The sequence below is a fragment of the Rattus rattus genome, chromosome 2 (genome assembly GCF_011064425.1).
Source record: "Rattus rattus isolate New Zealand chromosome 2, Rrattus_CSIRO_v1, whole genome shotgun sequence".
NCBI lineage: Eukaryota > Metazoa > Chordata > Mammalia > Rodentia > Muridae > Rattus > Rattus rattus.
In genome coordinates this window covers 4,003,872-4,020,694 of record NC_046155.1, presented here as the reverse complement: position 1 = coordinate 4,020,694, position 16,823 = coordinate 4,003,872, and the positions used below count along the sequence as shown (strand labels likewise).

General features: G+C 50.3%; 1 protein-coding gene across 1 annotated transcript in view; it reads right to left on the bottom strand.

Moving 5' to 3' along the window:
- The window catches only part of Lrp5 (LDL receptor related protein 5), a 103,612-nt gene that overhangs the window by 68,404 nt on the left and 18,385 nt on the right, over positions 1-16,823 (bottom strand). Inside the window, exon 2 of the mRNA XM_032891291.1 lies at positions 6,649-7,045. Coding sequence (XP_032747182.1) covers positions 6,649-7,045 — 397 coding nt within the window. The remainder of the gene's footprint in view (positions 1-6,648; positions 7,046-16,823) is intronic.

Genomic DNA, 16,823 nt, shown 5'->3' with positions numbered 1-16,823 from the left:
TCAGGTATCCTGGGTGCAGCACAGAAGAAATAGCGAAGGGAGACACTGCTTCTATAAGTGGGAAGAAAACTGATTTATGGAAGTTGTCATGTGATCGCCACATGTGTGCCACAACACACACAACTGCCAATCATCACCTAAGGACAGAGGCCTGGGTTGCAGCTCAGTGATAAGCTCCTGCCTCATATGCGCAAAGCCCCGGACTCCATCCCCAGACAAGAATAGAGACTAAGACGACCAGCCCCAAAGAGCACACAGTCTGCACTGGACATCACTGGCCAAAATGTCACTGTATTGCCCATGGCTCTATACACTTCCAGCTTGCTCTCAGTTAAGAATATGCTGAGTACTTTGCCCTCTCACTGTTAGGAATATTTCTCATCAAGCACATTGTGCACACTTATTATCCCTGGCACCAAAGAGACTGAAGCAGACAACCACTGGTTCAAAGCCAGCCTGAATTACACGTGCGCTGGGACTTGCCCAGGATACAGGAGACAAAAAACCCTCAGTGGGTATGCACAAGAGGCAGCCATGACTCCCAGGATCTGAAGGAGGCTTTCAGAGAGCTATGTGGAGAAGCTTCAACAAGGAGGCCATGTCATACATGCACACGACACTCCATTACACTCCTTACTGTGCTTTGCGTGTACTGACCCCAGATATTAAAGATGACAGGAGCCAACCCAGCCAGTGCCAAAAGAACGCAGCCAGAGGAGTGTGCATAGACTGTTCAGCAGAGCCCATGAAGAGCCACATCGACCTGAGGACACAGGTTCTGATCTGGGAGCCCATGGGTGAGGCACAAAGGTGAACACAGTTTGCACTATTTATCCCTCTGCGGACTGGTTCCTAGCTGAGCCTGCTTCCTGCCCATGGCCCTTGTAAGGTGGTGCACTGTGACACCCCTTGGCACATTCCAGGCTCATGGGCTCATAAGTCTTCCTTTGTTTTCTACACACGTTTTCTCTGGTGTCAGGCTGGTCTCCACATATCTCATCCCCGTTTCTTCTGACGTAAAGCGTCGTTCATGTAGGCCAGCCCCAAGCTGATCCCGGCAGCTGAGTGATAAAGCACGAGGAATACGCTCAGCCAGGACTACTACTGTGAACAGGAAAATGAGAGACACGAGCTGGACATGGTAGCTTTGCCTGAAATTCCAGCACTAGAAGTCTGGGGCAGGGGAATTGCCATGGGTTCCAGACCAGCCTGAGCTATAAAGATCTGGAGTGGGGAACACTCACTCCTGCAATAATGGGCACAGGGTTTCAGCTGTCTTGCTGCTGTGCCACTCTACCCCCGGCCCATCTCCCCAGCAGGGGTTCTACGTGAGTTAGAACCATCGCCACCTTCTAGAAGGACTGAGGACATCATCCATAAGGTAGGCATAGGAGCAGCATGAAAATATCCCCTTCTCTGATCTGCTTAATGACCAAGCACCCCACATAGGATAACTCCTGTGTGTCCTGTACCACCCTCTGTGCCAGCCAATACAGGGAAAGCCAGCCTGCTGCCCCCATTAGGCAGGAAGTGGGGTCTCTAGCAGGTAGGCTGGCTCACATACACACACACACACACACACACACAGAGAGAGAGAGAGAGAGAGAGAGAGAGAGAGAGAGAGAGAGAGAGAGAGAGAGAGAGTGCAAGTAACAGCTCTAGATAGCAGCCTGGACGAGCAGGGAAGGCCTAAGCTTTGTGCATGTTTCATCCTGCATCAGCAGCGCCACAACAGGGATGACTTGCTGGGCACCTGGAGACAGGTCAGCCTCGGCTGAGACCGACCTGGGCAGCTGAGACCTGGGCACTGCCTTCTTTCCCTGTGCTTCCCCCACTCCTACAGGCTGGGAATTAGCCCAGGGCCTTGCCACCCACTGAGAAGGTGAAGTGTTTCTACCTTCCCATTTGGTGCTGTGGCCCTGCCAGAGCTAAGGCCAGGAGGGAAATGAAGTTAGTACGCCACATTTCTTCCCCAGTTCCTGAGGCTTGCAGGTTTCCTTAAATGGGGAACAGGAGAGCGGCTGGCTCAGTGGGGACAGGCCCATGCCAGTTCCAGTACTGCTGCAGGGCAAGCTGGCAGGATTGAGGCTAGCTATCCTCCTTCTCAGTGAAGCAAGGCAAAAGCCAATTCGGGGCCAAGGTGCAGGGCTGCAACGCTGGGCTGTTGCTTCATTCACCAGCTGCATTTCTACCAGGAGGCCCAGTAGCCCTTACAGCCCCATCCTGATATGCAGCAGGGCTTCCCCAGGCTGAGCCAGGATCTTCCCAGCTTCAGACCCCTCTCTGCCACCCCTGGCCACCCAGTCCTGAGCTAAGCAACACTGAGGTGGGCATCTGGACAGAGTCGTCCTTCTCAATGGTGGCTGAGGCAGGATCTCCTCATCTAAGGAAGTCTCCAGGAGACAATGGCACAGGAAGGCACTAGGGCACAGCAGAGGCTGCACAGTGCTGAGGAGAGGACCAAGTCTCTCTCTTCCACTGCATTTCACTGTCCCCACTCTGAGCTGCACCCCATGGCCTGCACGCCCTTATTTATCCAGGGCAGAGGAAGGAAGGAAGCTTGAGATGCTCTGTCCGTGGCAGCTATGCCAAGGTCAACACTGGTCCAGGGGCAGGATTTGAAAGGAACAGCTACCCAGGTGGCCCTGAGGAGAACTTCTAGGGAAGAAGTCAGAAGCAAATGCACAAATGATCCACTCAAACATTTAATAAGGACAGTCAGGGCCAAGGCTGACTGATCCCAGACATAATCTAGGCCACAGCAGCTGAGGTGAGAACAGAGTGCTAGGTTCCCTCTATCTCTACACAAGCACAAAGTACCCACCCAGTCCAGCATGTCTCTCAGCCATCATGACTAAAAGTAAGAGGATAAAGAGCTGAAGAGATGGCTCAGCAGCTACAATATTAGCTTCTATAGAGGGCCCAGATTCAATTAGCGGCACCCACACAGCAGCTCACAGCCCTCTGAAATTCCAGTTCCAGAGTTTTAGTGTTTTTATGTGGCATGACAAGCACATCTCTGTTTATCTGTATATATGGGGACACAGACATAGCACCATGTCACTCTTGGCAGCTACTCCTTGCCTTCAGAATAGAACTCAACCCTAGACACTCTATCTTCAACCTACAACAAGCCTGGGTCAAGCTGGTGCCCTCCACGGTCATCTATAACTGATACTGGGGAGCCAGGCTCAACCCAAAGCCAAGGGAGCCCCATGACCTTGAGTCATCCTCTCCCAAGGGGCTACTCTTCTCTACCCCAGGGCCTTTGCACTGGCCATTCCGTCACTTCAGCCAGAAGCCTAAAACACTGTCCTGCCCTTACTCTCCTGGTGGCACTCATTCCTCTCAAACATACTGTGCCTGTATCATTTTCTCCCCAACCCCACCCTGTAAGGGCACTAGGGCAGTGGTGAAACCCACGACTTGAGAATAGGCTTCCTGCCCATGCTCATGAATGTTATCCCTGGGCATGTGGTGGAGTAGAGCTGTAGCATTCTGTCCTAAGGAGGAGTGGGAAACCAGCGGGGAGAGAGAGAGAGACAAAAGCACAGAAGGGTCCTCTTGTGTAGTGGGGTTCTAGTCCTAAGCCCACACAGACCAATCCCTCTTAGCCACAGAGACTCTCCTGGGATAACAGCCCACACCTCCTGGGAAGACTATTAGGGTACTGATGTCCCTGGGGATTTGAGGTCTGAGATTGTTCACCAGGTAACAGAGTCTAAGTCCTGTGCAGCTGAGGAATGAGGGACCCACAGGGGGTAGCTGCTAGTCTGTCACCCCAGACACCCCCTCCAAAATCACACTTACCTCTGACACATACACACCTGCATGCATGCTTCTTTACAACCACATGTGCTCACCCACAGATGCTCTATCACACGCTCAATCACATGTACATGCTCTCTGGTGCACATGCACACATCCACAATCATATATATTTGCACACATGTAGCAGTCACACAGATTCATGTGCATAAGCTCAATAACCCTTACATACAGTAATGTACACACACATGCATATACATTCTCACATAAAAAGCACATTCACACATACAAACTCTCCTGCATACACAGATGTATATGCACATATATTATCATAAACACACACTCACAAGCACAAGCAGGCACAGTTACATTTGCACACAAGCACTCCTGCATACACTTGTGCATGTGCATAAACTTCACACATACTCATGTAACATTTGCACATGGGTCTCTCCTATATACTTTCATATATACCCAGGCAGCATACACACACACACACACACACACACACACACACACACACACACACACACACACACACACACACACACACACACACTTGCTCACTTCCTGACCTTTGCACAAAGTATTGGCTTCAGAAGCTGCACACTTTGATTCTTACCAAAGGCCAGCTCTGGGACAAACAAGTGACTTCAGCCACATAGTCTGCCCTCACCTGGTCTGCTCCTCAAACTCCCTGGACCGAGCAGTGGCAATCTTCCTAATCCACATGCAAACCCTCCAGCCAAGCCCAGAAGCATGGGCACAGGCCACATCAGCTCTCCCAGCCCGCTTCTGTTCAGTTCACAGCTAAAGTTAGCCAGAGCAGCTCACTGAGAAGGGTTACAATAAGGTGGTACCATCAAGATCCAGACAGCACCCCATTGCTAAAGACGACCAGAAGATGGACTTAGGATTCCCAGCAGTGGAAAAAGGCAGGACATGGGTCAGTTGGAGCCTAACCCACACGGGTACTGGCTGCACAGAGTTCCTACAAGGTTTACAGCACAAACACACAGGCAGGGTCGACAGCCAACATCATGCTTCCTCAGCTGGGAAATCCTGGCCGGCATTTCTCAGAAGCTCTGGGGACATTTAAAAAGCTAAAATGTTGGGGGAAAGGACTTGGGGAGGAGGGAAGGGAAACTGCGGTCAGGACGTAAAGTAAATAAATTAATTTAAAAAAAAAAAAAAAAAAGCTAAAATGTCATGCGAGTACAACACTTGGCCAAAAACAAAACCAGGATGTGTATCTTGCTCAAGACATCAGTCTGTGAGTCTGTCTGATTGTTCTCAGCATAGAACTTCAGGGTCATGGCCACACAAGAGCAGCTGAGACAAGGGTCTGTGCATCCCAGCCCAGGGTCAACCCTGAGAAAAGAGGGATGGGGGAAGCAAGGAGTGAACGAAGACACTGTCTATCTGACTGCTCTTCCAGAGGTCCTAAAAGTTCAATTCCCAGCAACCACACAGTGGCTCACAACCCTCTGTAATGGGACCCAATGCCATCTTCTGGTGTGTCTGCGGACGGCTATAGTGTACTCATATAAAAATAAATAAATAAATCTTTTGAAAAAAAAAAAGAAAACTAGAGTGTGGTCTGATGCTAAAGCCAGCCAGCCCCCTGCCCCCAGGCTGCAGCTAAAGGGCATTCATGGTTTGACTGTTGGTCCCTGCCGAAGTGGCCTTTGTTGCTGCCCTGAGCTTTCCAGGGTCAGAGTGAGTTGGCCGCACCAACACAGGTAACTTCCAGAATACACAGAGCAGGTGCTACAGCCAGACACCGGCCCACCTCCACCTCGCCAACAGTCATAAAAGCGGAGCGAGGTCCCTGAACTTCCCGAGTCACCTGTCCTAGTGCAGAAAATGATGCTACGCTTCAAATCCAAGCACCATTCCTCGCCCGCCCTTCTTTTGAGGCACAGGGTACTGCTTAGTTTTATTTCAACTTGACACAAGCTACAGTCAGTTTGACCTGGCCCCGAAACAAGCCTGTAAAGCGTCCCCTTGGTGGATAATGGGTGTAAGAGGGCACAGGCCACTGTGGGCAGTGCCATGCCTGGGCTGATGGTCCTGGTGCTGTAAGAGTGACCTGAACAACCAAAGGAGAGCAAGCCACTAAGCAGTTTAGTCCTTGACTCTGGGTTCCTGCCCTGAGGTCCTGCCCTGACTTTACTCAGTGATGGGGCATAACTTGAGTATTGTAAGATCAAGTAGACGGTTTCGTCCCCAAGTTGTTCTTGGTCATGGTGTTTTAAGACAGCAATATAAATTGTAAGACACACTGTCTCTCACTGGGACCGGGGGCTGGGCAATTTGACTGCAGGTGGCCAGCAAGCCTCACAGAGCCCCATGTCTCTAACTCCACAGTCCTAGGTCACAGGACAAGTAATTCACCAATAGAGGCATCCCCTCAGTTCCTGCAGTTTTTTTTAAGATTTATTTATTTAATATACATGAGTAAACTATCGCTGTGTTCAGACCTTCCAGAAGAGGGCATCAGACCCCATTATGGTTGTGAGCCACCACATGGTTGTTGGGATTTGAACTCAGGACCTCTGGAAGAGCAGTCAGTTCTCTTAACCACCGAGCCATCTCTCCAGTCCAGTTCCTGTGATTTTTAAGATGGTCTTTATAGCTCAGGTTGCCCTGGAACTTGTGGCAACACTCCTGCCTCAGCCTCCGGCATACTCGGATTATCAGTGTGAGCCACCATCCCTCATTAAATATGACATGTGTTACAGTCCAGGATCTGGAAGGGAGGTGATTCCTAGCAAGCGTTGCTCCCCGGTTATCTCATCAGCCTGCCATGTGTGTTCTACAGAAGAAATCCTGGTCCCCACACCTATCCATAGGGGCAAGAGAAAAACAGAGGTTTACCCATGTGCAGGATCCAGGGCAATGGCCCTTGGCTGGTCCAGGTCCTGCCAGAAGAGAACCTTACGGGACGTCCCATTGAGGTTGGCCACCTCGATGCGGTTGGTCTCTGAGTCTGTCCAGTACAGCTTCTTGCCAACCCAGTCACAGGCCAGGCCATCAGGTGACACGAGGCCAGAGATGACAATGTTCTGTGCAGCAGCTCCAGTCTGGTTCAGGTAGGTCTGTTTGATGGCCTCCTCGCTCACATCTGTCCAGTACACGGCACCCTTGGAGAACTGGAAGTCTACAGCAGCTGCGTCCTCCAGACCACTGGCCACAATGGTGGACTCCAGCTTCACTCCGCCAGCATCCACTAGTCGTACATCCCGGCGGTTGGCAAACAACAGGAGTGGTGAGGCTGAGGGCAGAGCAAAGAGTTAGGATAGCTAACTGAGCAGGAGAAGAGCCGGGTCCCAGGGGCGATGGGAAAGAGAATCACGCATGGCTACCTCTGATACCCACCTCCCCAGGACCACCACCCTTCGTCTGGTCCCCTGTTCCCAAGACCCCTTCCTTCCAGTTGTCCAAAGGCTCCCTTAGTGATAGAAGAGGCAGGAAGGCTCCCCAAATCCCCAAGCTCTGGCTGTACGGCTCCCCAAACTGGAAAGACCACTTCCTCACCTCAACTTGCTCTCAGGAGTTCAGGTGTGCTCTTCAAAGGCACGCGGGAGGGGAGGGGGCAGGGACAGGGAGGCTGGGGGTGGATTTGTAACCAAGGTTTTTTTTTTTTTTTTCCTCCAGCCCTCACTAGGAGCTGGTGGGGCAGTGCTCCCAACTTTGAACCACTGAGGAAGGAAACCACACACTTAATCCCTAAATTTTAAGGGGAACCCACAGCACACTCCTGGGAAGCTAGTTTTCCCTCTAAGAGGCCTGGCAGTAGCCCCAGGGGCCCACAAGGAGGCAGGCAGAATGTGGGTGGCTCCCCACCCTCACCTGGGGCAGGCTGCTTTTCCTCCCCTCCCCCACCTGGGGAACCCTTGATAACACCGGCTCTGTATCACCCCAAGGCTCCGTGAGCCCCTCCTTTCCAAAGGCAGAAGCAGCAAAGGAAAGCTTAGAGGAGGAGGAGGGAAAGAAAGGTCTGGAGAGATTTGGAAGTGAAAGAAAAAGCCACAGTGGCAAAACCAGGAAGCCTTCACAGGCTGGCAAGCAGGGACTGCTTGTACCAGGGGCCTCCAGGGTCTCCTAGTCCAGTCAGAAAACAGACACTGAGCAAAGATGAAGAGTTTGTAGTGATATCTATCATGTTAATGCTGTGAATGGGCCACAGAGTGGGGGACAGGATAGGAGTGGGAAACAGTACAGGAGAAGGCTGAATACTATGTGAGTGCAAAGTTCCCTGGGTAGAAACACACAGTGCCAGCATTAGTGAGGGCAGAACGCAATGGATGCTGGTCCTATGGGTTCCTCCCCTACCAGGTGACTTGCCCATGTGCCCAATACCTCTCAAGGCACAGCCCCTGACAGACCAGGGGTCCTGGCTGTACATTCTCCAGGCCCATAGCTGCAGCCTTCGTAAAAGAGCACACTTGTCGCAAGTCACATCAAGAGTGATGTTAGAGGTTAAGCCCTGTGGCCCAGCTTTTACTACACCTGGGACTCTTACGAGATCACTAGGAAAAGCTCATGAAAAGTCCTCTAGGAGACAACAATGACACTGGGACAAATCATTTGGACAGTACCATAACACCCGTTGTATTAAGGACCCCAAAATGAATGGCTTAGCAGCTAAGAGCTGAAGAGGACCCAGGTCTAGTTCCTGGCATCCATAATGTCTCCCAAAGGTCTGCAGCTCCAGTTCCAGAGGACATCACACCTCTGGTCCCTGTGCTTACGCACACACCCACAAATAGGCAGACACATGAGCACACAACTTAAAAAATCGTAAAAACAAGACGATGACTCCTGGGGGATGATTTCCAATGTTGAGCTCTACGTGAACATATGACTACACACAAATGTGTGTACGTGTGCGTACACTCACCCCACATCACTATCAATCCATGTGCTCTGGGACTGAGGGCATGAAAGAACGCTAACTGGTGACAAAGGCTTGGTCAACTAGAACAGTCTCTGCCTCGAGATTGGTAAATATGTATTTTCAAATGTTAACACTGAATTCCACTTCTGTTGCTAGGAAACTATCTCTGTGCAAGTATTATTTTTGAAGCTGAATATGACAAGGCAAGAATCCAGACCTCGGGTTGGAGAGATGGCTCAGTGGTTAAGAGCACAGACTGCTCTTCCAGAGGTCCTGAGTTCAATTCCCAGCAACCACATGGTGGCTCACAACCATCTGTAATAGGATCCGATGTCCTCTTCTGGTGTATCTGAGGACAGCAACAGTGTACTCATATACATAAAATAATAAATCTTTTTTTAAAAAAGAATCCAGGGCTGGAGAGATGACTCAGTGGTTAAGAGCACCCGACTACTCTTCCAGAGGTCCTGAGTTCAATTCCCAGCAACCACATGGTGGCTCACAACCATCTGTAAAAAGATCCGATGCCCTCTTCTGGTGTATCTGAGGACAACTACAGTGTACTTATATATAATAAATGAATTTAAAAAAAAAAAAAGAATCCAGACCTCAAGAGAGGGCACTGGTAGGGTCAGAGAATGCTCCACACAGGGACACAGGGTCAGCAGTATCTTTCCTGTGAAATGAGGGGAATTCAGGTCACAAATATGAGGATGTTTTCCTGGAACCTCTAGTGGTCAGCGCTCCCCAGGCTAGAGTTGGCTCCATTAAACATAGGGTCCTGGCTCCCAGTTGGGAGATCCAGAGCAAGAAATTTTACCACTCTGCTGAGTCTCAGTTTCTCACACACACACATACACACACACACACACACACACACACACACACACACACACACACACACACACACACACACACACACTCTCTCTCACACACACACACACACACACACACACACACACACACACACACACACACACACACACACACACACATACACACACACACCACCCCTCAAATAATGTTTTGACCTGGCATGATGGCACATGCCCAGGACACGAGAAGGAGAAGCATCAGAAGTTCAAGGCCGGCCTGGACTTGCTTGTCTCAAAACAATGACAGCAAAGAGTTAATGTTTGGAAAAGTCCCAGCTGACAGCTGAACAGGCCAAATTCTCTATGACATCTGACAGCTCTCTTGGTCCACCCTGATGTCCCCATCCGTTTACTTTTGTATATACTCCTTCAAAGCAAGAACATAGATGTCCCATAGCCCCAGAGACTTTCAGCACCCACAATCAGGGAGGGGAGCCAATAGCTAAGAAATAACCCTGATGGGTGCACAGCAATGGCTCCCAGGACCCTATTAAATCAGTGTGAGAGAAAAGCACCAGCCCTGGCCCCCTCCTGCCTTGGCCACCAGGCCCTGTGGTTAGTTTATCGTCCCTGCCACAGCAGAATTGAGACTCTGAAAACCCCAGTGCCAACAATCCCATTTTAACCCATGTAAGTATATCCAATATTTATATATAGAATTCATAACAGATGGTTTGCCTTCCATTCCAATAGCCCATGTTTTACACTGTTTACGTGGTTACCCCAAACAAGGCCCAATTCCAGGTAATTCAACCCTGTGCTGAGACCCCAAAATAAGAAGCAATCTTGGTCCATGCCTTATTTATAATCACAAAGCGTTACATTGGGCCTCTGAGTGCTTGAGGTGGGTGGGAGCCTACACACACGCCACACACACACACACACACACACACACACACACACACACACACACACGCACGCACACACACACACACACACACACACACACACACACACACACACACACACACGGTGCGTGGGGGTGGGGGTGGGGAAGAGAGTCCATCACCATCTCAATGGGAAAGGCCAAGCCACAGAAAGAGTAAGGATTCACGTACAAGAAGCTACCAACTTAGCTGGAGAGCACACACACACTTGCATAGTTCGCACAGCCACACAACACCTGAGCCTGAAGCTCCAAGGCGGTGGGTGTACTGCATAAGCCTTCTGGAAGGGAGCTGGGGTCTCAAAGAAGGAAGACAACAAGGAAATGGGGTCACACCCCAGAAAGACCTCAAGCAGCAGCTATGCATCTCAAGTGACTTCTACTAATGGGGCACACGGCAGCCTCCTCAGCACCTGAACATCAGCTAGCTACCAGGGGGGATACTCACAGGAGCACATGTACACATCCCTGGACCCCATTCGCAGGACCAGACCTCCACATGGACTCAGGGCTCCTCATTCTAGCCCCACTCACCTTCTTACATCTGATGCCTACCCGATGCTGCCAGACGATGCGCCCCATGGCCTCCACTGCCCTTAGACCTCAACGGAGACGCTTTGTTTCTAATGCATATGGATACATTGCCTCTGTGTGTGTACGTGTGCATGTGCATATATACACGTGTGTACGTGCTGGAACTCAAACCCTGGTCCTCTTCAGGAATAGCTAGTGTTCTTCACTAATAAGCACCAAACTTATTAGTTTCTACAGCGTTTTATTGAAAGGTTTTTACACAGCATGAAAAAAGTAAAACTTGGGCTCAGCAGTTAAGAGTGCTGGCTGCTCTTGCAAAGGACCCGGGTTCAATCCCCAGCACCCGAGGGCAGCGCACCACTATCTGTAACTCCGATTCCTTCACAGACATACAAATAGGCACAGCGCCAATCAATGCTGTAGAAACAAGTTATTAAAAAAAGAAAAACCGTCAGTGCTGCCTGCCTTTAATTCCACTGTTGGGGAGGCAGAGGCAGGCAGATCTGACCTTAAGCCAGTCTCGTCTATACGGAGAGCTGAGGCCAGCCAGGGCCACTTACTGAGACCCTGTTGATATAGCCAGCCCAGCAGAAAGACCATGATGGGGCCTACACACGGCTATCCATAGTCATGAAGACCCGCTTCTCTTTCTTCCTTTAACTATTTTTATTTTTTTAGTATTGAGGATCAAGACCATGCATGCCTTCCTTCACACATGCTAGCAGGCTCTCTACCACTTAGCTATACCCTTGCTCTGAGACAAAGTTCCCCTGTGTAGCCCAGAGACATCAATCCTACCTCAGCCACCTTTGCTCAGGGGTCACAGAAGTGCACCACCACACCTAGTGAAAATCTGGGGTTTGTTTAAAGGTGGCAAGTGCTCTGTCACTGAGCTACAGCCACAGCTGTGTGTGTGTGTGTGTGTGTGTGTGTGTGTGTGTGTGTGTGTGTGTGTGTGTGTGTGACATGTGTGTATATTGGAGGCCAGAGATTGGTGTTTTTGTCCTCCCCAATCACTGTTTTTTGAGACAGGGTCTCTCGAATCCTGAACTTACTGATTTGCCCAGACTAGTCCCAGCTGACCAATGAGTCCCAGAGCCCTCCTGTCACTACCTCCCTGAGATTACGGAAGGACAGCTTTTTGCTCATTTACTTCATTTACATGTGTCTTTACTTCTGTATTATTCTGTGTGAGTTTATGTGCACCATGTGTGTGCAGTCCCACACGGAGGCCAGAGGAGAGCATCAGATCCCCTGGAACCAGAGTTGCAGACGTTGTGCTCGGCAATGCAAGTCCTAGAAACCAAACCTGAGCTCTGCAAGCGCGGCCTAGTGCTCCCATCTGCTGAACCATCTCCTCGGCCCTCACAATAGGCTGGACTCAAGCTCAGGATCCTCTTGCCTCAGCCTCCTCGGGCTGGGGTCAGAAGCTCGTGATGCTACACCAGGCTATGTGAATGTTCTCACTGCCACTAAACTATATCCTTAAAAACAGAGGGCCAAGAGTTTAGAAGGACAGACAGCTCAATGGGTGCTTGTCACAAAAGCATGAGGACCTGAGTTCAAATCCCAGTGACCATGGGAAAAGCTGCTGGGAAGCACACAGAAACTGCAGACAAAGTTAGGCAAACCATCTGCAGACACTTGCCTTCCTGTCCACAGACCAGTATCTCCCTTCTCTTTCAAGTCTTTCTGTAAAGTTCTATTTGTCTGTGTGTCCAATACATTATCTTCCAGACATAATCCTACATACTTTACTAAAAATATTACATGTTTGAAATCTGAACATGTGCATGCGTGCGGGTGTGCGTGTGCGTGTGTGTGCGTGTGTGTGCGTGTGTGTGTGTGTGTGTTCATGCATAGAGGTGACCTCAGAGGCTAGAAAAGGGCATCAGATCTGGAGCTGGGGTCACAAGTCGTTGTGAGCTGCCTGCTGTGGACTCTAAGAACGTCAATTCCTGTCCTCTGAAAGAGCATCCAGCACCTGACTCTGAACCACCTTTCTTAGTAGTACCAGCAGAACAAGGGTAAAACTCCCAGGAATGTCACCGTGAGCTATGGACTAGAAGACAGGCTACAGTGCAGGCTGTGCTGCACAAGCCAGGAAGCACTGTGCTTTTCTAAGAGGCATCTTCAGATAAGTGATGGGGACCAAAGAGAAACCTCAACAGAAGCTGGCTCCTCTTCTCCAGTCGCCAAGAACAAAGGGAAGCCACCCTGGGCACAGAAGATGCTCATTGCTGTGCCATTGACAATATCCCTAAGCAAGTAAAACAAAGGGCCAACATGCCTTCAATCCCAGCTCTGGGGGAGGCAGAGGCAGGCAGATCTTTGGTAGTTCAAGGCCAGCCTACTCTATGTAGTTCCAGGACAGCCTGGACTATGTAGAGAGATCCTGTGTCCAACAACAATAACAAAATAATTAACTAATTAAAATAAAAAGAAGAACCAACACTTACTAATCTGAAGTTCCCCAAAGCCCTTCCCCACCTCTGTGTTTTGCCCCTGGGATCCAGCACACAGCAGGAGATGAACCACCACACTTGTCTCCTGGCCAGTGGCAGGACCACTCAAACCCAAGCACCTATGACAGTCATGTCCTCGGCCACAGAATCTCACATCTTCACAGGAACTGGGACCCAGCTAAGGCTGCCCTCAGTGACAATCTAATGTGTTCATGGAAGTGAGCAGTTTGATACTTACAAAGAATAAAACCTTAGGTCTCTTGTAATCCTTCCTACCCTACCTCAGACCTACCTGTAATGGAAATGTCAGCAAACATAGGAAATGGCTCTCATCTCTTATCCCCACTCCTCCTGAGCTGAGCTACCTATAGCCCTCCCTACCCATCTATCCACCTCTCCATCTCTCCATCCATCCATACATCCATTCATCCATTCATTCATCCATCCATCCACAGGCCTTTGAACCCACTGAACCAGAAAACCTCCTCATCTTGCCCAGAGCCCCCTTTCCATACCTCTCAGAACAGTCCCAGCCCCCAACATATTCTCTCAGGCCACCCCTGGGCCATTAGCCATTCTTATTCTATAGTCCTTGACACCTGGCTGATGGACATCTGGCTCAATGCTACCTGGTTTCCAAGGTCTGTGGGAAACCTTTGTCTTCCCAGACCCTGTCATCCGTACCTTCCCCACTACAGTCACACTCACCCCTTTGGGGTAGGCATAGCTAATAAGTCCAGCAAGGTACAAATCACGGCTAGCCAGGACCATCACTTGTGCCAAACCCAAAACAGCCATGGCCAGGCTGCACATCCAGAAATGTGACCACAACACATTCAGAAAGACATACATCCCCCCCATGACAGAGGCTGAAGGAATTCTGAAAGCTCTTACTGTGACAGAGTTAGGTGAATCGTCAAGGGCACACAGAACACAAGAGCAGTGCCCACTGTACTAATGTGGCAGTGGGAAGAAGCTTCCAGAAAATCACAACCCCTACCTTGGAGTGGCCAGAAGGGTGATCTGGCCACACTTACAGAATTATATCAGAAGGTCTGTGCAGACAGGCCTCTGGCCACAGAACAAGGGCAACTCTTCACACCAAGTTATCACACCCCGATTCCAACCCTCTCTGCTCCAGCAGAGAGCACTGGCTCCCCACAGCCACCTCTGCATCCAGACACTCCCACTGAAGGTTGCGGCTTACCCTCTGCCTCTCTGCACATCCATTTCTGCTGCCTCTCAGTGCCTCATCCAACCCCAACACATTCTTACACTCATACATAGTACTCATGTTCATAATCAAATGCACACATCCAAAAGCATGCCAGTGCACACACAGACAAGAGTACTCATGCACATGCATGCACACTTAGAGCACCAGAGGAAGCCTTCATTAACTCTGAGGTTTAGGCAAGCTTCCCAGGCAGGAACCACATTTCAAAGGTCAGGGAAGCAGGCAAGCAGGAAATGTATAGGGGGCAGGTTTGGGGGTAGAACAGGAAATGAGAAATCACTTGCAAAAGATAGGAGAGACCTGACTCCACGACGCTGTATGTTGTCCTCTTGCCTCCACACATGCGCTGCACCACACACATGGCTGCACATACACCCAATAATAATAAATGTAGTTTTGAAAAGAGGTGGCCCAGCAGTTAAGAACACTGGCTATGGGGCTGGAGAGATGGCTCAGCGGTTAAGAACACTGACTGCTCTTCCAGAGGTCCTGAGTTCAATTCCCAGCAACCACATGGTGGCTCACAACCATCTGTAATGGGATCTGGTGTGTCTGAAGACAGCTACAGTGTACTCGTATACATAAAATAAATAAATAAATATTTTTTAAAAAAACCAAAAAACAAAAAACACTGGCTATTCTCTCAGAGGGCCAGATTCAATTCCCATCACCTGTGAATGTCTGTGACTCTAACCTCAGGGATCTAACACCCTTCTTCTGACCTCCCTGGACACCAGGCATGCACATGGTACAGAGACATACAAGTGTACAAAACACTCATAACACATAAAATAAAGAAAAATTTAAAAAGAGAGAACAGGCTGCTGGGTTGGACACCCTGGAGTACATGAGAGGAGGATGGGGCCTCCCAATCTTCGCTAAAGAATGACATGGGTTACAGGGTCTCTATTGTGCCACAGCAGAATGAAGGGCTGTACCTGACATGAGGCCACCAAGGATCTGGAAGAGGCAGGGTGTGTGTGGTCTTGGCTGTTGGCAGGAGGCAATTGTCCTTATACCCCCTGCTTGTAGCAGAACATGGGCTCTGTTGCACACAGGAGCTGGTCTAGGACAATGCTCAACCACCCTTGAATGTCTGAAGACAAGCCAGACTCAGGACCAGAAAAGGGCTCACTGCAGGCCTGCCAAGGTGGCTGTCGGGAACCTGACTGGCAACTCTCTGAGGGATCTGACAGTGGCCTGGGCCCCTTCTGGAACTATGTAGTCCTCATTCCCACACACCAGAGGGTTACTCCCACCAAGGACATCTCCAGGGGTGACCGTCAGATTGCCATGGGTGGGAGTCCCAGCTACCTGCTCTCAACTGAAACCAGCCACCCAACACCGGGTCCTCAGACCAACAGCCACAGCAGAACCAGCACCAGCTGTGGGCTGGTTACCACCTGAGCCCTCAGTCACATGAGGGAAGTGTTCCCTTCCACAGGTGAGCAACCATGGTTTCCTGCCAAGCAGCTCACCAAGGTCGTGCTGTGTTCACAGAGGAGGTAGGCCCAGTTCCCAATCCTAGACATTTCCACCAGGTCTGGCTTATGCAATGCTGGGGAATCAACCCCAGGGCTTCATGCACATTAGGCAAACACTCAACTGACATTCTTTGTCCTATTTTTTTGGTTTTAAACCAGGAAACACATTTTGAAAAGCACTGGCCTGGAGTCAGAAATAAAATAGAGTGAGAAGAGCCAGCAGAGACTGGGCAGAGGCACACGGAATCCAGAATGAGGGAGATGCCCAGCCTGGCTTGCTCCCCTGCCAGCGGCCGGCCCACCTCCTGCTCCTTTCACGAACCACAAAAACCCTGATGTGTAGCAGCGACAGGCTCACCTGTGCCCACCACAACCTCTGCTCACACCCTATGGGCTGCTAGACCAGTGAGTATCTTATCTGACAACCAGAGGACTGTTGGCAAGTAATTCCCCCAGTGTAGAGGACAAATGACCACGGGCGCTCTGGGACATTACTTTATCCCACAGCCCAATGTTGAACCAGCATGACCCCAGCTGATTAGACCCTACACCTAACCCCAGGAACCCAGGAAACCCACCGAAGATGACCCGTCGTCACACAACTAAGGCCTCAACTAGAAAGCGAGCTGTCTAACAGGCGGCACCGGGCCAACAGCCTCTGCAGAATCCTG